Genomic DNA, 23,427 nt, shown 5'->3' on the forward strand with positions numbered 1-23,427 from the left:
AAGCAGGAACTGGAGAGTGTTTTTTTTTTTTTTTTTTTTTTTTTTTTAAGAAAAAAAAAAGTGAGGTATTTTGCTCTGTTTTTGAGGGAGCTAAGCACTTAATGCCTTTTGAACATGTCATTCCCTCTTTCCCCCATACCCATAATTTTGAAATGAGTTGGTACGTGTTGTCTCAGCATGGTTGGTTAGGCGACCATCGGGTAGATGTTTAAAAGGCTGCTCTGGCTATTTGAAAATAGCATAGCAGAGGATTTTGCATTGGCGGGTCAAGGTCAATGCATGTTCAGAGGTTGCTGATGTAACAATTTAATGCACTTTTAATATTTTTGAATCTCGTAATATCCAATATACGCTAATGCATATTTGACTTGTTTAGTTTCTGTTTTGATATAGTTAAGGATCAGCTTATGCTTTTAGCACATAATGTGCTGAAGTGTGGGTTTTTTCGGAAGCGATGACAAATACGTCCTTGGTGTTAAGTTCACGATTGGAGCGATTCACTGTCAGTGTTACACAAAAGGCTATCTCTTTGTTGTTCCTTATAAGCAGGAGTAGCAGGGATTCTTGAAATGTCTTATCTTGTCTAGACATCAAGTCTGCAGCACTGTATTAACTAGGCCATTATTATGTGTCCAGTTTCTTAAATGTTGCATATGCAAGTTTAAGTGACATGGGTTACCTCTGAAAATCTATTATTTTCTGAAGACAAATTTTACCAAATGAGCCAAGTACCTTCCCTGGTTTTGGCAAAAAATCAAACCTCCTATGTTTCTGAATAAGATTTGACACTCAAACTTCAAAACTTCTTTTACTGCCGAGCTCTGGCATCTCCGAAGGAAGCAGGAGTTAAGGCATTTGTGAATACATTTTTAAAAATGGAATTACTGCTTACTACCAGACCTGACTGACCGGACCCTTTCAAACAATATTTTAAAATGTTCAAACATGTAGATTAATTGCTTGTTTACTTGACTTTCTAAATTCATATTACTTATGAACTCAGTAGAACTAATGACCTGTCACTCTTATTGGACAGCCTTCATGCTGGAAGATGCTGAAAATCACAGGTTTTCTAATGCTTACATTTGAAACCTCATACGTGTAGTGCATGTAAAGAAGGAAGAATCACTGTGTGGTTGTGTTTTAATATTGCACCAGAAAAAGAAAATACACAGATGTTTCTGTCATGATAAAATGGTTACTGTGTCTGCAACGTGTGGAAGTACGCTGCATGCCTTCCTCCCCACCTTCCAGCCCATCCTGCTCCCATTGCTGGTTTCAGAACAAGGAAGGTGGGTTGGGGTTGCAGTACCTTACTGTACCTAACAGTGTGCTCTTTTTGTCTGCTTTCTGGTGTAAAGTCCAGTCTGTAAATGCGTACCCTGAATAGCTGTTTTCAAGTTAATTCCTGTAGGATAGGATGCTTAGGCTTTGCCTGTGTTTGTGTAGCACCTGGAACAAGAGGTGGTTACTTCTCGTGTTTACTGCTTTACTCTTTGGGAGAATTGGTGCTGTAAAAACAAAACAGAAAAGCAACTGAAGATGTAAGGCATTACATGCAAAATGTTCCCAGGATGCTGAGTACACTCTTATCCAGGACTTCTAATTTTTACTTGAAATGCTATGCTGTTTGATTGGAAAAGGAAAAAAAAAATCTTTAGCTTTATGCTGTTGGCAAGGCAGTGTGGACTCCTAAGACCATGTGGAGAGTGAGAATTAATAAGGTAGAGCTAGGTTTGAAGACCTGTAAACCTCTTTCAGAAACTGGAGAAGAGAACTGTACCTGGGAAGGATAGCAAGTGATTGATCAGAGAGGTATGAGAGGCTGAGGAAGAGGGTTCAGGGAATGTATGGCTGATGTTATCAACAGTGTGAAGGTCAAAGAGGATGTAAATTTGACGTAGTTTCTAGATCTTGGCCAGGAATAAGCTAATGAGAAACCATGTTAAGTATATCAGAAAAGTTTTACAAGTTCTAGGTGTGTTAGGTTAAACACTTAACTTTTAGCAGTTGTAGTGAAATAAATGAATAAATTGGAGTAACGGGAATCTGGGGACTAATGAAAGCAGAGGCTGTCAAAGCTGACCTTGGATGTACCTTTTCTTTTGTCTTCAGCTGAGCCAGGGAAACGGGTTATAGTTTCCTCAGGTTAGCTTGTTGATCTGCTTGTGCTGTTGCTCATTTCAGGCAAAATGATCTTCGTTAGAAAAAATCTCCTAATTAAAATAAGAGGTGGGTAAGTTAAGTAAAGCTAAGAGGAACTGGAGTAGCTAGAGAACACATTAAAGGATTAGCTCAGATTATGGATGAGGTCAGACATGCTTTGTTTCTGATGGGAGGAGACCAGACAAGAGTAATAAACCAGATGAGAGTAAAAGATGGGGAAGCTGTAGATCTTGCGTTCCCTCCTAGATTCTACTGTCCTTCAAACCTTGAGTATTTATTATACAGTAGCAGGAGCTTAATGAAGATCTTCTCATCGGTCTAATTTGTCTGGTAGCATACTATGTGTCATGCGTCTTCTAAGCTTATGTTCTTTATTTTATTAAAAGTAAGAGGTAGTTAAGAGTATTTTTTTTTTTTTAATCGGGACAATTTTTGTCTCAATTTTTGATATCTTGCCTTAGGCATCTCAGAAAAATTGATGAGGATTCCTTTTAATGATGTTGTCTGCCTATGGTCCTATTTCATCCTCCTGTGGTTTACTGATTTCCTTATATGAGTACCACTGTCCTTTTATGCAGGACAAATAATTTATTACTTTTTGCACATTGTTAGGCACTTTTACTTCTGTATTAATTATGACTTGGTATTTTTTCTACAGTCTTTCAATACTTATTCTAGAGCTTCTTAAGGTTTAGCACTGTGAACTCAGATGAATTAAGTTATGCGTATTTGCATCCTTATAGTTCATGCTTGCCTCAAGTGATTTTTGTACTGCAGTGTTTCAATTTTCTCAGTCTGAGCTGTTTGTTAGAAATCTGCATTTTCAGGTTTATTGGGACTGCCCGATGGAGAACAAAAAAGCTTTTGGTCAATATCTTCATTGTACCATTGATTCTCCTTACAAACACATTGATTTAAAGCAGGATACTTGTAAAAGGGGTGTCAAAGCTTCAGCTACGTTCCTTTCCTTATGTTTGAGATACCATACCTTAGAAGTTGCAGGCTTCCTCTTTCCAATTTTTAGTCGTGTTCTCTTCCCTTTCCATGGACATTAATTAGTTATTTGGTACACACTACAGTCCTCATAATTACTGCTGCATATGCAAAACCAGAGCAACTCACTCGTTTTACTTCTGCACCTGAAGGTATAGTTTAATAAGGAAATGTATTACCACATTTCAGCTTCTTGCCAACGTTTTTTTTTCATTGCAAAACTGATAAAAAGTGATTCTTCTTTAAAGTAAGCACTCCTAGGGCAAAACTTGTAAGAGAATTCAACACCAGAGATGTACACATGTAACAGTAAGGCATTCTCATTCTTAGTGACTCAAATACATTACATGATGGAATTCACCTTTCTCTTTCTGTCATTATTTATCTAGGGAAGATTGTGTTAGTTTTGTCATATCTTTTTAATGTAGCAATTTTTTTTTTGTCCTGTGTGCTAAGCACATTATTGTGACGTTGGTTAGTACTGGGACCACCTGTAGAGTCATCAATACAGCTTTTGGCACAGTGATGCTTCATTTATGTGATCAAGCAGTACTGCAGATTCCACGGTCTCCAAAGGGACTGTTTGCTTACAGACAGTCTTAACGGGGATTGCTCACAGATGTTTGCTGGTGGATCTCTGGAAGACTTAAATGAGAGAATGGTAGCAGTTAAGCACTTGATAAAATTGCTCAACTTAGTTAAAACCAACAAAAACATGAATGAGAATTGTATCTATTTCACTCTGAGTCCAGCTGTTTAAATTTGAGAGGTGAGAGCCACTCATTATCAGATAAAGTTAAAATGTAAGCAGTCATGCATTAAATAGTATTTTTTAATCAGCTGCTAGCTATGATTGATTTAAAATGTCTTGTTCTGTTGTGAGAAACTACAACTTAAGAGGGTGAAAGAAGACTTGGAAATTGTAATACTGAACAGACTAGGAAGAAGGTTTGTTTTCAAGAGAGAAGTTTAAATGGGATTGGAAAAGACATTTGGAAGAGGATAAACCATCTAAAACCGTAAGGGCCTTGATATATGTAATTAGGAGCTAACTAGGAGAAATTGCCAACTGAAAATAATGTCAGAAGTTAAGGTGCTTGGAAGGATAAGCAGGAATGACACACGAAAACTTCCTGAGAAAGCTAAAAGACAAAACCAGAAATGGTGAATAGACCAAACCTTAACACAGGCAACAGTGTCCATGGGGGTAAGGGTTACTGTTTTGGAGGGAAGGGTTGCTTTCTCTCTCTTTTTTTTTTTTTTCATTATTTCCTGTTTTTAATAATTTGAATTTCATTAAAAGGATAAAGAGAGAATCCTCATGGCCTCCAACTTTGTCTCCAGCCTGCATATTTTTGCTTTAACAGAAGGGTGTTGGTGGGGTTGAGAAGTGGTTATACCAGCGCAGATTTATTTTTGAACTGTTTTAAGGGCAAAAGACAAAATGCTCTCTTAGTTGGATCAGGGTACTGAGGCTTAAGGTTTGAACTTAGTATTTTTCTCTCTTATAAAATGTCTTTCGAACAAGACATCTTCTGAATTTCTGAGGAATGTTTCAGCATTGCTGCCTGAGAAATTGATTGCTTCATGGATTAAAACTAAACGAGTATATACATAGGATCAGCCCGATATACCTAACAGTTAGGTCCAGACATTTAAATTGCCTCAGGAATTGCCCTGGCTCAGAGAACTACTCTCTAGTATCTATTTTCCCTGCCACCATAACACTGATTTCACGTTAGCTCCCTCAGTATTCCTGATACAGTCTGAGTATTGATTTTCTGAAAGACTTAGAGATAAAATGGGATGTTTGCAGGGCACATGGAGAACAGTGTCACAAAGGGAAAGAGTTCCATAAAACCATGTGTGATGATAGGAAGGGGGTAACTAAGCAAACATGCAAAAACCGGGGCACGTAAGTGGCAAATGCGGTGTAGCCACAGAGAGGTCGCTTGATGTTTAGCATAGAAGCCAGTTTCCATCTCTGCTGTATAGATAAGAGCGTCCAGGCCTCAGGAAGCTGGAACAGCCAGCCACAGAAGGGCACTGCACAGACAACCTGGAGGTAGGGAATGTCCAGTGAAGTGTGAACCTACAGCTTTGTTTTTGCGTGTCTGTTTCACAAACTGCAGGGCTGATCATAGCTTATTTTAGCCGCAGCTTGTTTGGTAGATGGCAGCTCTGCTGGTGCACGGAGTGTAAATCCTCTGATCCATTTGTAATCTGATTTGTATAAAACACTGACACTCCCCTGTAAACACATGATCGTCTGCATCCAAAGACACTTTGGTGATAGACTGTCACATAGTTTTAAAATTCTTATTTCTTTTTGTATTCTGAATCTCAGTCCCTATCCTGATGTCCTTTCTTCTGGCAGTTGCTCCACTGAGCAAGCTAAACTCAAGGTGAATTGAAGATGGATAGGCTACAATTTTTAATAGCTTGTTCTTCCCTGTGAATATTAGTGACTGGATGGCATTTTGGAAGCAAACAAATTATTTTTAAAAAGCTAAAATTTACAGAGATCTGTTTTTTGTTTAAATTATTTTGAGTGCATATAGTGTTTATATATAGACATATAGATATATCTTAAAAGCTTGGCCTAGGAAGTATTTGTACACTCTGACCTTTAAAATATAAGGCAATCTTATAGTTCTTTTTCACATTGTTTATTTTAGAAAGTTAATTCCAAAAGTCTTTGGAATTAGCTCTTACTTTCCTAAATAGTATGGAAAAAATCTTCTGTTACAGAAATAGTACATGCATAAGGTACTTGTGCAAGTTAAGATTATAAAAACATCAGATTCTTATCTCAGGGTGTAAATGACTAACGCGTATCATCATTTCTCACCAACCCACCAGTATCATTTTCTTGTTTTGTTTGACTCTTAACTTGCACTGACGTTGTGACTTTCAGTCCTCAGTAATTGTCTGGTCACAGACCTCTATGGAGACACAACATTTGGTGGCACACTTCACAAAATGTGGCAGATAAATGAGGGACAAGATTCATCACAAAGGACAAAGGTTTTCCAGTGTGCCCATTTTACCTTGGTACTTTGACTGTGAAAGGCTAACGAAGTCAACCTTGTAAAAACCACAGAAGTTGAAGACTGACTGAATGAAATAGGCCATGCTGTTCATGGATCTCTGGCTTCTCATGCTTCTTCAAGGCTGTTTATACGTTAATTTTCTGAACTATTGAACTTTGTGTATTGCTCTGACTGGCACTAATAACCCTTAATAGATGGTTTAATTGACTTGTTAGCAATCTTTCCCCCTTTCCCGCCCCCCAAACAGCTTAAGTACTTTGTTTTGTTACAACACTTTCATTGCTGTGCGTACTTACTTGGCCGTAATGACTCCCCACAAGCAGTTCACCACCTCAGAGTTGTAGATAATTCACATATTAACTTTTTAGTCACATGCTACCTAAAGAGAAAAATTCCACATAAGCACTTTAAATGCAACATTGGAATAGATGAGGCTGTGCTGACACAGGCTTTTCAGTGAGCACCTACAACTGGAAATTTGCCCATTTTATTGCTTTTTTAAAAAAACAAAATGGGCTGCCTGGGAAAACTGGCTTATGCAATCACGTTGTATCTGTGCCATGTATCTTTCGCATCTTCTCTCAAGTTTCAGCTCAGTTCAGTTTAGGCATAAACCAAGATGATTAGTTGTTACAAGCTTTATGAAAATAGGCAGTAGAAGAAACTTTGAGTTCCAGTGAAGAAAGACCGTAGTATGATTGCATTTCATGAGACATGGGAACATCCTCTTATGCAAGTGCTGCAGTTGGTTTTTGGTTTGTTTTTGATGGGGAATAGTAGGGAAGATAAAACTTTTCAAAGTACTTGTTTAATTTCTGTCTAAAGCTGCCATGACCAGAACTCTCTTCTGTAGGGCACCTCACCATCTTTGAGCTTGAATAGCCTTGGTTCTGTACGTTTCGGGTAACTTACTCATTTGAGAGTGCTAGTGCCTTACTCGACCCTCTCATAACAGCTTCTTCCAGGTGGTTTGTTGTAGCACGGGCCTGGTTGTGAACTATGCTGGTACCTGCTTGCCTGGGACCCTGAGGCTCTTGAGTAGATCTCAAAGGGAATAGCAGTCACAATGTTCAGTGTTTTTGGTAGGAAGACAGGTCAGTTTTGTGGACAAAACGCTCCCTTTCAATTCAAATGCTAACCTCTTACAGTTCGTTAAAATATTTGCACTTTTAGGAAAGTGAAATGTTCAGAAATCTTTTGATCTTCATTTCTTTATCGATGATGAGCTGGAAGTACAATGTTACAGAGAAACATCCCCACAGAGACGCAGCTCAAAGTAAGAAGCATTTGGACTGTGATCTTAGTCACATGGTCTGAATTTTTGGGTAGACCCGTGCGGTGCCAGGAGTGGGACTCGATGATCCTTATGGGTCCTTCCAACTTGGGATATTCTGTGAAAGTGAAGTAAAACCAAATGCCCTTTTGAACGCTACCACTGAGTAGGGTGGCTGCAGCAAAGACTCTGTTAGGGTTAAGATACTGGCTCTTTGCTTGTTTTGTGGGGGACCTGTTAGCTGGATGCAGCCTCCATGAAGCCTGTAGGTAGACTTCTGCTGTTGGTGGGGCAGTTTCACCCAGCGGAGGGATGGAGGCTGTACCTTTGCCAGCTCTTGGCAATGAATGGTGAGCCCCCCTCAATCAAAAGTGCACATTTTTCACACAGATTAGAGAAAGCAGCGTAGGATGGTGTGTGAATATCAAGGTAGGAAACTTCCTTGTCAAAATTCCTTTTTTTATGGAGAGAAGTGCTAAAGGGAAGATGGAAGGACGGACAGCTGGGTGCAGGAGAGGATCCAGAAGGCATGAGCAAAAAGATGCAGGAGTTTCTGAGGAATTGGCGGACTGGAAGTACGTCTGTCTGAGGAATGATGTGACCTCTGAACTGGAGGGAGGAGGCGGTCTGGAAGAGATTAAAGGATTTGCGGTGACAGGAGGGTTTTAGATTTGGCAAATGAGAGTATGGAAAGCAACGAGCAAGGGTGGGACTGGACATGCAGTTGAAAAAAAGATTTGTGCCGAGATCAGGAACTGCTGCCAAGAGGGTGGGGAAAAGAAAATGATGGGGAATGATTGGGACATGGGTGGAGATGGGAATTAATTCCCCAGGAGAAGCTCTGAAGCCCATGGGCAAAAGCAGTGAAGTTTCTCACTGGCTGCAGGGTGGAGACGCTGCATCACTCAAGAAAACCTGTTGCTATTTCTAGCTCCAGAAACAAGTGGGGAGCAGTCAGGTGCTACCAGCTTGGTGTCTTCCCCTCTCTGTACCCTCGGGACATCCATGGGAAGCTACAGTGGGGAGGCAGGATGTGCAGCGTTCCAGCTCCGAACACCTGAAACTGCTCGCTGAGGAATTAGATAAACACATCATTGCTGGTTGTGCTCCTGTTTGCTTTGGCTTACCCTATTTCTCATCAATTAAAAATCAAAACAACAGGGATAATTTCTTCATGTAAAAGTGTTTCAAATGAAATTATTAACCTGTTTGCCCCAGTGGACGTCTAGCTATAACTCAGAAATGTCCTGAATGATTTTTAAATGCTTTTCTTAGTTTTTACTCAAATTCATGATGAGGCATAACTGCAGTTCACTGTACGGTTTCCCTTTTTCTTAGTTTGCTATTGTAGGGTGTTTTCTTGCAGCAATGTTTTCTCTAAAATCAGAGGCAAAGATAAACTCTAAGATTCTGTTTCCTGCCTCAGTGAAGTCAGTCGATGCCTTTTTCCTCTGAGTTTCTAGCAACAGGATACCTAAATGTTGAACTCCTAGCTGTGGAAAGACTCTGACTCACCCTCGGTTTGGTTCAGGCTGTTGGTTTCTTCAGCCCATTTATAAGTGATGTGTGCTTTTAATAACACAGTGAAATGTTTCATCATACATAAAACAAAATGATTGGTCTTGTTATTCTTGCAAGCTCCTTTCGGATTGAGAATTGCATCTGCATTCCAAATGTGACAATTATCATCTGTACGCTAGTGAACATAGAGTAAAATGGATGTAGTACTGGGTCATTAACATACCTAATCCAGATGTGATTAATCTAAAATTGCAAATTTGTATGTGATTTGTTAAGACAGACTTTTAAAATTAGTTAAACCAAATATAGCATGCGTTCTTGGTATGTGAGTTTTCCACATCATTTGTCAGCCAGTAGTACTCGGGGAATGGGGTGGTGGTCAAAAAAAATCTTCCATTTAAAGTAATGGTACTGTCTTTTATGAGCCAGAGAAACTCAGTTTTAAGAGTATTCCTTTCTATTTTAGGCAGGTTGGGCTTTTTGCTACCAGGAGAAGCATGTTCCATCATAGTGAGGTTAGACTCAAGGCTTTTGATCTGTGTAGGTGTTACTCATGTCATGGTAGGCAGCTAGAAGAATGATGCTGATTAGAACTGGTTCATCTACTGCAGATATTATTGCCTCTTTGTATATCTATATTGATCCAAATACATTTTTTTTATTGGTGACATAATTTTTGCATGTATGTACTTTTGATAGTGCAGTGAAAACGTAAGGTAACGCCTCACTTGCCTTAAATCTGTGCTATATGGTGGGGGCTTTTAGGAATGTAGTGTGGTTTGCAGCACCATCCCCTTCCCTTACTTGGTGTATAGACCATTTTATTCACTCTTTTTGAATCATGGCATTCATCATAAAAATGTGCCTTTCTACTTTAGGAAAAGCAGGGTTTGATCATTTGTAACCCTTCTGTTAAACTGATACTGGACATTTTTGAAAGTCTGGTGTCTTCGAGTAACAAGGCTCGTGTCTTATTTCTCTATCTGAGGCTTTAGTTTATCTCCAGTCTGCTCTTTGACCAAGCTTTCCGTACAGTATGACCAAGTAGTCTTGAAAAATAAATTAGTATGTTGCTGAAGAATTAGATTAAGATATGCGTAGGTTTGTTTGGGTTAAAGTAATGAGCTTGTCTGTGTTGTGGATTGGCTGAGGTATTAGAAGGTCATACCATGTTAGCTGAGTCTGAATACTCAGTGTCAGGTGAGGTTTTATGCATATGAGGGTGAAAGCTTTCTCTGGCTTATTTGCAGTTCATTTCAGTATGAGCTGCTCAGCCTGTATGTCTAACTTATAAGTTAGCTTTTTCCTGCATTTCTTAAAGCTATTCTGTTATTTCAAGTGAAATTTCAAATGAAAGCTTTGAAAGAAGGTGTGCATATGTATGTCATGTATGCAGGGCTCAGTGTTTGTTTCTGTTCTTTAAATAATGTTCCCATTTACTTAGCAAAGTGTTACCTTTTATGTTTTCATATTTGATAGAAATGTCAGAAATGTACATTCATAAATAATTCCCTTTAAGTCGCAAGGTAATGCAAAGATGCTCAAATAATTCACTTGATGTGAAATATTTTTCAACGAGTTTCCGCATTTTTTAGGGAACTAGGTTATATGAGAGCTCAAGTGAAGGCTTGCCAGGGAGGGAACAGGGAATACTCAGGTAAAATGTGGTAGCAGAAGTAAAGGTAGTGAGAAGCGATAGTTGTGCCCCGTTATATATGTATTGGCCATCTGCAAAGTCGTTGGAGCAGGAAGAGTGCCTTGGCCTTGTCCACAGTAATGTTTGTGAGCAACACAGAACTGAAGAGAACAAAAAGAGGTGAACGAGTGAAAGAGAGGTTAATGCTGAACTGAGGTAAGATGAAGTGAGTCAACGAGTCATATTAAAACCAAGTAACGTTTTTCTCATGTGGTTTCAGTGCATTACAAGCCAATGACTGGAAAGTGATGGTCGTATTTTTTTCATTAAAGATGTAAACTATTGGCTTATCCTAAGAAAGGCAACTTTTTTTCTTTTTTCTTTTTTCTTTTTTTTTTTTTTAATGAAAGTTACCATTATCATCCTACAGGGTTCATGGTGCTCTTTAAGTCAATAAATGAAATAATCCTTTGTTTAGCATGTAAATCAATTCTTTGTGGATGCTAATCCTTGAAACAACAAAATGTCAGGGCTTGAAAACAGAAAGTTTGCCATGTTTATACCGTTATGTGATTTTAAAAAACAAAAAGCCTGCTGGAATTTCTAAATGAAATGAGAAAGTGTCATTCATTTTCATTGCGCTTTTTATTGAATTTGACTTGGTCTGTTCTGGATGATTAAATCTGTTTCCTCATTCAATTCTGTTTCCAGACAGCGTGGTTCAGCTAGAATTTGACTGGCATGAATTGTTTTGTTTCTTTTTGTTTTTTAACAAAAAAGTTCTGGAAAGCTGCAGAGAGTGAGGAATGCCTTATTTTTCAGGATATGTTTGTACGAATAACCCCTGCCTATACTGTATCTTTGAGAGCACATGGTAATCTTGTATGGAGTAAGGTTAAAAGGTAAATGGCATGGTACTGTTTCTTTTGGCTATTGCATTAAAGTGTTTGACCTTTAGAAACCTATTTTTATCTTAGGCAGTAAACTGTTCTGCTTATCAAAAGAGACTTCAGCGCTCTCTTTCCATGCTGTTCTTATCCAAAACACACCGTATCAATTTAGCATCAGCAGCCTTTATCTGCAACAGCTATTATTCTGCTTAGGGATGCAGCATTAAAAAGTTTGTTTATATTGTAACAGGACATTTTATTCAATAAGCACTTTCATGTATGAAACTATGGTTTCCAGTTTCATTATCTAGTTTAGATCTGTTGTATTACCTCCTTATTAACCAGTACAGTGGTAATCTAAAATTCCTGCACCCAAAATACTGCTTTTAAGGGTTGTAAATCTGTAGAAATACAATGATTATAAAATGCGAAAGAAGGAGATTTAAATCCATGAAAGGAAGACTAAGTGCAGATTCAGTCTGTTAAAAGTTTAAGCAGTTTTTCAACGGGCTAAAGAATTATTCAGCTGGCAAAAGTTCATCAGTGAAACATTGCTTCATTACAATTGCCAAGAATTCTTATTGCTTTGCTAGAAGTAGACAAAAATCAGCTTTGCAGAAAAGAAAAATATAGAAGTTTAAATTACTATTGACAGTATTGGATTGATAGACTGGAGTAGAAGGAGATGGTAGTGTTAATTTTTTTATTGATGTAAAAAATGAATTTACGTGATGCTTTAGCATCATTACTAGCAAAGAAATACTGGTAGTATAATCAGCCTCCCTGCTTTACAATGAGAGTAAATAAGGAATTTGATGATACAAGTTGAAAAGGGCTAAGTCCAGAACTCTGCTATCCTTGTGTAAGTTTCACCTCCTGAGTACTGGAAGTATCTCTGATACTTGTTGACTTAGTGAATTTGTTACATCACGCTGTTTTCATAATTTATAGATGTCAGGGGCCACAGGAAGCTGCTTTAAAATACAGAGCTGAAAAATACAGAGCTCAAGCTCTCAAAACTCTCCCTAACACCCCCCCAAAAGAAAAAAAAAGTGTTTGATCCCAGTTTTCTTCTGCGGGTCACAATACTTTTTATAACGACTGACTGAAACCAGACTCTGAAAGAATCAAAGCCTTTCAGTGGATGCCAGAACCTGAAGACAAGCGAACGCTTCAAAAAGTCACAAGTGTGTTCGCATACCTTGCCAAGTTCATTCCAGCTCTGCCGTCTGTCAGGTCGCCCTGTTAGATGACTTCTGGAAAGTGTTGGGTGTCACTGGGCTGGACAACGCAGGCATTCCTTTAATGAGTTTGATGGGAAGCAGTTCTCGTGCTGAAATGCTGCAGCATTGCTCCACTATCGCATTGATACAGGCACGTCACGAGGAAATGGGAAGCCAATGTTCTTAGTCTCAGAAGATCTTTTAAAATATAAAATATGCTAATTCTTCACATGGAAAAACAGCTTGTGAAATAACTTGAAAAACAAGCGTTTCCCAAGCTTTTTGAAACAGCTGATAACTGTGATTCTTCAGTTTTTCTTACGAGCTATAACCCCAGCTTATCCAATAACTAATTCAAATTACTCTAGGATACAGCCAGTGGTGTATCCAGTGAGTAATGCTGAACTTCTGTGTCCCCCTGGACCACAATTGGTAATCACTGCCCTAAGATATATGATTTACTAACCATAAAAGACAATTTCTGTTCCTTGTGGCTTTCCCTTTAGGGAGACGTGTTTTCTATTTTTACCAATTTTTGGATCGGATTTCTGCTTCCAGTGGAGTTGCAATTAGATAGAATTGTGGGAACAGATTCAGGAGGGATGGTCTGAGTGTTGGATGCTAAAAAATACAGAAGGAAGGTAAATGTTTGCAATACGAAACGAGGCTTCATCATTTATCTTTTCTGATCTCCTCTCTGCTGCTCCGTTCCCAGCCATGATGGGCTATGCTAGCTGCATGTTCTGCCTCTTAAGATACTTGGTCTTTGACTGAAGATGCATGCTAAGATGCACAGTTGTTTAAGCACAGATCCTGTGTGCTCTGTGTAGGTTAGGCAGCAGCCATGGGAGATGGCCCAAATGAGCCCGCAGACACTAGGCTTTTAACCTACTAGTGTAAGGCTAAATGTCCTCCCTAGACATCATCTGTAGCTGCTCATCACCCCCAGAATAGGTGATTCCTCCCTGCAGCCCTACTGACGTGCTATGTGTGATGTAATCAGGCTAATTTTGCCTAAAAATTAATTTTAAAAACTTAATTTAAGAGCAGCCTTCCTTAGTGCTGGCTCACAAACCAGTGAGGTGGTGATTTCTGGCATGGGGATGGTGACAGGTGGCAAGGGGAAATAGTCTCCTCAGCTGTCACAGCTGCCTAGGGAAAAAAAGATACCATCCACGAACTAGGGAAAATTATGGAAGTCTTAAAAAAAAAAAATAAAACCAAGCCAGCCTTAATTTACTTTTTCCTTTATTAATTTTTATATTTGAAATTAGCACTTGAATAAATGATGAGTGACTTCTTAGAGGTAGAGACAGGACCATGACCTGGACATTTAAAAAAAAAAAAAAAAGTAGGTCGATTATTGAGGCACTAATAAAACTGATTTGTGAGGCTAATATAACGTGTGAAGTAATTCTAAACTTTCAGAAACCTTAAGGTTTAACATTAAGTAATAAAATGTTGGTAATCTAAGTAATTGTTTTTCTTCTTGCAGCTGTTGCTTTTCCTCTCTGAAGAAGTTGTCCACTGCATACAGTACTTCACTTATTTGCTGTAGTGTTTTCTTTATGCTGTGCATGTAATTAAAAGAAAGAAAAAGTCTTATGGCATGCATAACTAAACCTGCTTCAGTGATTTATTTTTTAACCATTTAAAAATAAAGTAAAAAGGTTGCTCTCAGGCAGTGATGGTGAGAAAGCCTTCTCGTTTAAGGCTGGTTCTTAAACTCGTTGTTCCACTGTAGCTTTGAGCTTACAGTAACGGGGCAGTAGCCAGTTAATCATGCAACTGATCTGCTAGTTGTTCTTAATTAGAAAATTTCATTTATTTTTAATTTTTATTCTAGCTGCTCCCTTACATTGTGCCACGGAAGAAGTTATAGGTGATTCACGCTCTTGGCCACTGCCAAAAATAAGCCATTTTAATGCTGCATCTGAGAATACTGGTAGCTGAGGGTATTTGATGAAATTGAAAGCATGAAAACTCCTGTCGAGGAAAAACTCATTCACCTCAAGGCACTTTTTGCTATAAATTCATGCTCTGTTGCTGATTTTGACTGCAACACAGTCCGTATATGTGGATTTTAAACCTACTGTGCCTTCTGTATGAAAAGGGTTGTGTGTGTTTATGATGAGAGTGGTTTCTCTTGTAATTAGTGCCATTAATATGCAGCCCCTTCTGATGAACCTTAAATGAGTTACAGCTTGCCTTTATGGTCAGCGGGCATGACTGAAAGCTATTAAAGCATTTTTAGCAAGAGAATTAACACAGACAAACAGAGTCTTCTGTAGATAAACTTCGCCCTTCCTGTTTTGGATCGAGCAATAAGTTTACCATGGAGCAAATTTAGGAAATGGCTTTCCATCAATTCCGTATTTTATAAATAAAAAGTTGCAGGGCGAGGTCCTTCCTTTGGCATAAAGCTGATTATTTCCTGTTTAATCCTGAACTCATGCATTTTAAGCAATGGGATTTTTTAGTGTCCTTCAGAGAGGAGAGCTTTTAGGATTTTTGTTTAGTTTATGGTCCCATGAAAATGCAATTTCTGGACTTTGGGATCATTAGAGGGGGGAAAAAAAGGAAATTAATAGACATATAAATTGCTGCTCTTTGGGAGGACTTTTGGACTTAGCTGCAGATTTTTTGTAGCAGGATGTTCTTAAACATGCAAGTGAAATCCGAATACATGAGCCGAAGAGGTATAATTGGTACGTCTACAAGAGATTATCAGCACTTCTAGTAAAGGTTAGAAAGTGATGAAGTGTAACCGCTATGGACTATTTGGACTATTTCAGATTTATAATCTGCAGGCCGAAGGCACACGCTTTCTGGGAGGAGAATATGTGAGGCAGAACTTAACCTCGTACCGCTGTTTTACCTCGAGAGCACACCCGTTAGTACATGAAGTAACACTACCCTCGTCCAACACATCTGTTGTAAAGGAGCCTGTGAAATCTAGGCCACACACAAACCAGTCTCGGAGGGCCTGTAGCTGGTGTTAGAATGCTGTTATTATGCGGTCTGATTGGTTTAGTAAAGAATTATCTCCAGTAAAACCATGTAACATAATCGTTCTTGCTCTCCCACATGGGAGCTGCTTTTGCTCGGCTGAGCAAGACGTTTCTGGAAGAAGCAATAATGCACTTGCTTTGCCAAAATGTAAAATTAAATGAAGTGTATCGTTATGCACATTTTTGTTATATATCAATTCCTGCTCATTTAAGCGTTCGCTTAAAGTCCTCCACTGAAGTATTAAAAATTATTAAAGTAAATATATGGATTTCCTAGCGATATATTTTAAGCAAACCTCTTGCTCCTTATTGAAAACTTGTTTGTAATAATTTTAGAGCGATGGGGAAGTGTTTAGAGAATGTAAGCTTTCATAAATTCTGCTGCTGAACTTCCCCAGATATTAATGTAAAGGCCAGGAAATACAGGTTGGAGCAGGTTAAGCTTTGTCTTGCCACATGTTGGCTGTTCTGTACGTGATGATATGCTTTCCCCCTTCACTTTGACTTCAAGGAGAGCTGAGACAGCCCCATAGTTCTTAGGAGCAGGTTTCTGAACGGTATCGACACAATTAGCCTGTGCTATGGTTGTGCAGAAGTACATAGCCCCAGCCTACACATTTGTCCTCGTTGTGTAACTGGAGCTGTAAACCCTGGCTACAATTGGTGCGGACCCATCTTTTTAATTGCTTTCTGTGTTTTGTTGGTTTTGGCTCTGCCCAGGTGTCACCCAGAAGCTGCACGTTCCGTCGGGAGATTCCTTTACAAGCGTTGAGTAAATGCACAAGGCGGTGTGACTTTTTGTTTGGGCAGTGGAAGGAAGAAGAGTTTGGGAGCAATGGTGCTCCTCTATGGAGGTGGTGATTAGAGCATCGCTGCTCAGAGGCAGAATCCTGCACAACAGAAGGCACAGGAGGATCAGGCTGATGTGCTTAAGACTTTTTTTTTTAATTACATGCACAAGGATGGTGGCTGGACAAGGCCACGTGGCTTTGATAAGCCAGCAGTGCGCTTCTCCTGAGCTACAACACGCTCAACCCTGTGCAAGCCCCATGACTTCACTGTCAGTGCAGAGGTGTCACCAGGGGCATGCTTTAAGCAAAGGACTATCCAGATGATGGCTTGAGCTTAAATTGGGGATAACAGTTTCATTGAGGTAACTAACTTGGCCTGCATGTTTTCTTCCCAGTGAATTACGTAGCACGGAAAAGACCGGAGTTGTGTGTCCAGGCCCAAGGCAGCTGCTCAGGGATTTCAGCCTGAAAATGTGTGTAAACTCAGCAGAGGGTTGTTACAGACACAGAAACCACTCCCTGCCCCTGGCACGCAATTTTACAGGGGACTTTTCATCTCTCTCCATAAGAAAATTCTAACGTAAAGTGGAGTGGGAAGCCTTGCAGGGTGGTATTGTTTCAGGCTGCATTTTCTGTTGCCAGATTAATCAGAGGAACAGATTTAAAAAATAAATAAATCAGGAGGTGCTGGGTCCTGGAAGCAGGACACCATTGATCAGCCAAACACCTTGGTCTGTGCTGGGGAGCAGCAGTTGCCTCTTATGGGGCTCAGAGCAGGGCTCATGTGCCCCCCGCTTCTCACCAGCCCCGGTCCTGGGGGGCAAAGCAGAGCCCAAATCAGAATTCATACTTCTAAAATGTTGGCTGTGTCAGCATCTTTTCCACGTGCAGGGCTTCCAGTCAGGTATTTAAATGCCAAAAAAATGTTTTAACATTTCTTTCTGAAAGCAGATTAAATCTATTAAACCAGGCATTTGAAACTTTCAACGGGAAGGGAGGCAGAACTGCATTTAAGTGCAAATAACTTGAATATTTTCCATATCTCCAGTAAGTAGCAAATTAACATGAAATTGTTCATTATTTTATAGTGGATTAAATAACTTGTTTCCCCCAATTTGCATTTCAATGAATAACTGATTGGCCTAAAAACAGATTGATTAGAGGGTACAAAAATTATTACATGGATTCAAGGCAAAATCGTTAGTGCATCTGTAGAAAAGGAATAGAATAGACTTGTTGATATGTTATAATTAAAAGTTGTACGCCTGTATTGTAACCAAGTATTAAAGTTGTTGTGCTCCAATTTAGCTTTTTGTACTGATGAAAAACAGTTTGTCTTGCTTGAAAACCAATTTAAAATACCTCAGTCACGAGAGCTGTCTGCAGTGGTTCGATGGCAGTCGTGAGCATTGTTTGCACGGTGCAGCAATAAGTTTGTGTTGTGCTCAGGAACGTAACAGGCCAATTACAGTGCCTCTGCAGGGATGAAAATGTCTTTGTGCTCCTTCAGCAGAGCGTTAGCTTATTGTACTCGAGGAGGGTACACTTCGGGTGGTTTAATAAAAGCTAATTTGCATGGCTGAGAAAAATCTAAGATAGTGCGTAAATTAAAGAAAAGTGGTTTGGGAAGGAGGTAATTGCTTTCAGAAGCTGTCTGTGGTAAGGAAAAGATGTTGTTACCAGCAACATTGAGGTCACTGGATGTATACCAGCTTCCCAGTTTGCTCGTACGTACGTGCACAGTTATAACCTAAAATTTCATTGCATATGCAGTCACCTTAGAGCTAGGTCTGCAAATCCCTTCACACAGCTCTCAGTCAGCCTGCCCGTGCTGGGGAAACCTGGCATGGACGTGGCCGTGCGAACAGAAGAGTGCTTTGTCAGCCTTCTTGTCGGGCTGCTGAGGGGAAATAAGCTGGCTTACACCACCAGAGGGCTATACCAACCTAGCGATCGTGGTTTAGCCGGGGGAACAAAACGTTACCTCTGCAGAGGAGCCCTAGGGCTTCACCAAGCGAGAAGGATTTCAAGCAGTTTGCTTTTTCATTAACGGGGTGTCTGGAGGGGACGCGGTATGGCTCTCAGCCTTGTGCTCTGCAAGTCCGAGCAGTGCCTTTGTCGGAAATCACATAGCCATCAGCAAGCCCGTTGCCTCGCTCCTTGCGCGGGGCATTTGATACTTGTGGGAAATGTCTCCCTAGTAACTGAAAAGCTTCTGTCTTCTGAAAGATAATATATAAAATGAATACTCGGATGATTCACAGATACGGGGCTCTGATTGCTGGGCATGTCAGATCTTCTCAAGGGCGAGTTAGTATCTGAGGGTTGCAGGCTGTTTAAGGTGGTTTCTGAGCCACAGCCCTCACTCTTTCCCCGTCTGAACTGAGCCTCGAGGGTCTTCGGCCTTCATGGTGAGGAGCTGAGAAGAGCCACCTCTGATGGTGAGCCCGAGCACTGCTGGTGGGCTGCGGGTGTGCAGGGGCTGCTCGAGGAGCCCGCGGTTGGGTCCTGGTGCTGTGGGGAAGGAACTCCACAGGGGATGAGAAAAAGGTGGGTGAACCTGTAAGGGCAGGGAACCACAGGAATACTCAGGCAGGAAAGAGTGTGATGAAAAAGAGCAAGGAGTTGGACATCGCAGATTAAATCATGGGCATCAATTTTGCTTGCTAAGGCATCGCAGCCACTCAGTGGATGTGATCATCACAGTGCTTGATGTCGTGCTCGTGTCTGAGAGCAGAAGCACCATCTTCGGTATTGAGATGATGTTGCCTGTGTCCGGCACGAAGCTGCTCAAGCCTCACATCCCCAAGTGTCTCGATTCCCGTTCATGACAGTGGTTTATATGAATTCATAAAGCCAAGAACGTTCCCCACTTCCCCAAAGAAGTGCCAGGGTCATTCATTCAAAACCATGTCCAGCTTTTATGTAAAGCGTGTTTGTCGGAATGGTTCTCTCAGAAATGAGAGAAGAAGGCTCAGTTGAATCCTTTCTGACACAGGAACAATTTTCATCTCCCCCTTGCTTCTCAGCTGTGCTTCCTTACAACTGGGCCCACAGGAGACGCCAGCTGACTTGTAGCGTGGTGGCACCAGCCTTCCTGAGGGGTTTCCAGCAGTCAGGGACCTTCTTTTGTTTCCCTCTTCCTCAAGGGCTGCTGTTGTGGTTTGACCCAGCAGGCAGCTGGGCACCACGCTGCCGTTTGCTCGCTCCCCCTCCAGGGGATGGAGGAGAGAATCGGAGAAAGGTACAGCTCGGGCTGGGATGAAGGCAGTTTAATAGGGCAGAAAAGGAAAGGAAAACTTATTATTAATAATGATAGTAAAATAATATACAGAGCGAGTGATACGCAGTGCAGTTGCTTACCACCTGCTGACCAGTGCCCACCCTGTCCCTGAGCAGTGGCAGCCCCCACCAGCCAGCCCCCCATTGACTGTTCAGCACGATGCCGTCATGGTATGGAACACCCCTTTGGCCAGTCCGGGCCAGCTGTCCTGGTTCTGTCCCCTCCCAGCTCCTTGTGCTCCCCCAGCCCCCTCGCTGGCAGGGCAGCACAAGGAGCTGCGAAGTCCTTGGCTCAGTGTGAGCCCCGCTCTGCAGCAACTAAAACATGGGGGTGTTATCAGCATTGTTCTCATCCCGAACCTAAAACACAGCGTGATGCCGGCTGAACACTAACTCTATCCAAGCTGAAACCAGGAGAGCTCCGTGGAGCAGAAGCTGTAGTCCTGGCTGTGCTGAATCACCTTGAGACATCAAAAAGCTTTTCTTTGCACAGGCTGTAGAGCTGAGCTGCAGAAAGCACCACAGCCTGAAATAAGGTTTGTGAATATCTCCGTTTTAACTTCCTTGTTTTTCCTGGCAACGTCCCCTTGATTACCGTGTCTACTTGTGGTGTTGAAATTAAGCTTTTTGGCCAGGTGCGCAAGACTTTGAGACCAAGACGTCAGAGTATCTGACTCTTCTGCATGCTGTGGTATCCTGCAAGGAAGGCGGTCTGAAGTTCTGATTTCTGTTCTCATTACTGTTGGTTTATGTTGTCCAACAGCTCTGTTGTGCAAAATGCACGGGCAGCTCCAGAATAGCTTTTGGAGAAGTACATGGTGCCGTGCTAGACATGGAAAGGAAATGATGCAGACTGACAGTGAGCAGTAGGCATGTCATCAAGGTATTCCCTACCTAGGTATAATTTCATCCACGCCCTGAGTTGGAAGGTACAACACACTTTTGAATGGTTCACACGTCAGCTGAGCCATTCAGTGCACATTTTTTGGTTTAAGCTACCACCATTGTTAGCTGATCACTGCAGAAGGCACATAAGAAACAAATACAGTAGTTTCCAGGTGGTTGCTTCAGCTCCTCTTCTTCACCATCAGAGGCTAATATCCCAAAGCTGAGGCAGAAGAAGAGAATCCAGATTATGCTTCATGTCTTTCAAGTCCGTATCATAAATTGTAATTTAAATCACTGGTGATGGTGCTGTGAGGTTAACTGCAAACTGCACAGGGAGTTCTCAAAGGCTTCATTCTGCCTAGGGAGTTTGAGGGCTTGGTCAGCTCCAGCTGGTGGGCAGAACAGGTACCTGGGGGGCTGAAATCTGTATGGCTCTAGCTGGAAGTATGTGTCTGCTCAGGCCTGGAGCTACATTTAAACAGTTCTAACTGTGCAACTTTGGAGTTAGATTTCTCAGATATATGAAGTGTTTGCTAACATGTTGTGGGTGCATCACCTCTTTAGATTTGTGTTTAGACAAAGGCCAAGTGCTTTTACAGAGACTAGCACAGTGAAGAGCTGATCTCAGCTGGAGCTTCTAGGCTATTACCGTGTAAGAATGAAAAGATGTTAAAATACCAGGAGAGTAATATAAAGTAAGCATATTTGTGATCCTTGGAGATCATGGGTACCGTGTTTTGCTGACTTTGGAAAAAAGTTTCAGAGAACTTGAATTGAGTTTGTATACCTTTCCTTCAAAGGTAAATCAAGAGTAATTTATATATGATCTGTGCGTGTGTGTATGTGGATAAAGTACATCTGTATATTTAGGAATAGAACAGCTGTTTCTACTCCTCCCTGATCTGCTTGCTGGTGTGATGCACATTCTTTCCATTATGCTGGTGCTGTAGCCGAGGTCAGAGAATAAAAGTAGGCTATGGCCTGGGTAAATGATCACCCTATGCCTTTAGCTGTTTTCAGGATTACCTGACATATATATCAGACAGAGTAATCATGTCGTTGGTATTATTCCCTTTCTTGTTTTTCAATGTGCAAACGCTATTCCTTCTTTCCCCACACATGGAATCACTTTCAGGTTTCAGTGCCAGATGCTTACAGATGAATGTCCCGTGCTCTGAACTCAAAATCAGCATCAGCTGGAATTTTAGAGATACGGGTATTTTGAAACCTTATGGGTCACAAGTTCTTCCAGTATTCTCTAACAGAAAGCATTTTTGGTTTTTTTTGGAGTCTGTTCTGCAGTTTCCTTTCTTCCCCAAGCATCATTTCTCAGCTTATTTCCCAGAAATAGCCTTCCTATCTTCTGTGGACAAGATGGATTTTAATACGCAAGGGCACCACCTTCTTCAAGAGCTTTGAGTACTTTCACAGTGTTTTGGAATAGTTGATGGTATCATTAAGCTGTAACTAATATGCTTCTGGAGTCGATATTCTTGTAATGGATAGTCTGTTCCCTTCTGCAAAGCATGGAAACCTCTCCCTGAGAGTTGGTTTTCATGCACTGGCTTCAGAAACAAACTGGTTTATGAAGTTATTTCCGCTTCACAACTGTGCTTCACAGCTCCTTCGGTGGTGCTGATGCATCTGTTTTTAGAATTGAATCACTGAATCACAGTAATTGGAGGGAAGTAATTTTAAAAGGGATCGTTTCAGTGATGCAATGTACACTGCGGCTATATAAATAGGTTTATTAGCACAGTTGAGGAGGAGGCAGATTGCACCAGGAGGATCAGAATTAGCAACTGGGGCAGAAAGCTTGTTGAGGGAAAATGACTCAAGTGTTGTTACAGGAGCTGAGCTGTTTCCTTTGCTTTCTGTTGCTAGAATTGCCTTCCTGCTCCACCTCCTGCCCTCTTCCCCTGTGCTAGGTATTCCATTTCTTAAAGGCTTTTGTTACAAAGTGCTGAAAACATTCATCTGCGGCAGGAAGGTGTTTGCTTTCCACAGCAGTGTGTCAGCAAAGTGACTTCTCTGCCTCCAGACATGACGACGATGGTGGTGGCCCTCTTGGTTCTTCTTCCAGGACTCTGCTGGGGAACTGTAGAAGAAAAACGTGCATGGGCTGAGCAAACCTTGTGTGCTCAGGGTCAGAGAATTTCATCTGGGTTGTTTCTCTGGGGAGGGTGAGAGAAATATCAACCAGCACTGTTTGCCATTCATTGGAGGACCAACTAAAAGTACAGCACTTCCTTCAGCTGTACCTTGGGGTGCCTTGCAGTGTAAAAGGGAGGGCAATGTGCCTATGCCCTCAGTTATGGTTGGGTTTCCACTTGTGTTGGTGTTGCACAGCGTGCTGTGAAGACTGCCAGTTACTGGGTCAGTTTCCCTGTGGAAGGCCATCCACACACCCTTGGTCTAAACGCTTGAAAGGTGATAAAATAGGGCAAGTAGACATGCAATAAGTAAAACAAAAACAACAACCCAAACCACCTTTTTGAACCATTTCCCCCCAAATATAATGGCACTGGGGACAAAAAAAAAAAAAAAAAGAAGTAAGCTTTCAAAAAGCATTCTGTGAAGGTGACAGCAAGCCTACTGCAAGTACTTGAAAAGCCTGAGTTACATAAAATGGAATACCATCGGCCTGTCGTACGGCTAATCACACACAGCAGTTCTCCCTGAGCCTTCTCCTTGGAAGGA

General features: G+C 41.0%; 1 protein-coding gene across 3 annotated transcripts in view; it reads left to right on the forward strand.

Annotated features, from left to right (window-relative positions):
* PPHLN1 (periphilin 1) overlaps positions 1 to 23,427 on the forward strand; it is a 73,956-nt gene that overhangs the window by 46,412 nt on the left and 4,117 nt on the right. The window contains exons 10-11 of one of the 3 annotated variants that reach the window (XM_035327699.1): positions 12,769 to 12,906; positions 14,251 to 14,328. The exons of the other annotated variants lie outside the window; for them this stretch is intronic. Of the exons in view, the coding sequence (XP_035183590.1) occupies positions 12,769 to 12,906; positions 14,251 to 14,313 (201 nt within the window). The 3' untranslated portion in view covers positions 14,314 to 14,328. Of the gene's footprint in view, positions 1 to 12,768; positions 12,907 to 14,250; positions 14,329 to 23,427 lie in introns of those variants that run through there. 3 annotated transcript variants of the gene reach the window in all.

The sequence above is a fragment of the Oxyura jamaicensis genome, chromosome 1 (assembly GCF_011077185.1).
Source record: "Oxyura jamaicensis isolate SHBP4307 breed ruddy duck chromosome 1, BPBGC_Ojam_1.0, whole genome shotgun sequence".
Classification (NCBI taxonomy): Eukaryota; Metazoa; Chordata; class Aves; order Anseriformes; family Anatidae; genus Oxyura; species Oxyura jamaicensis.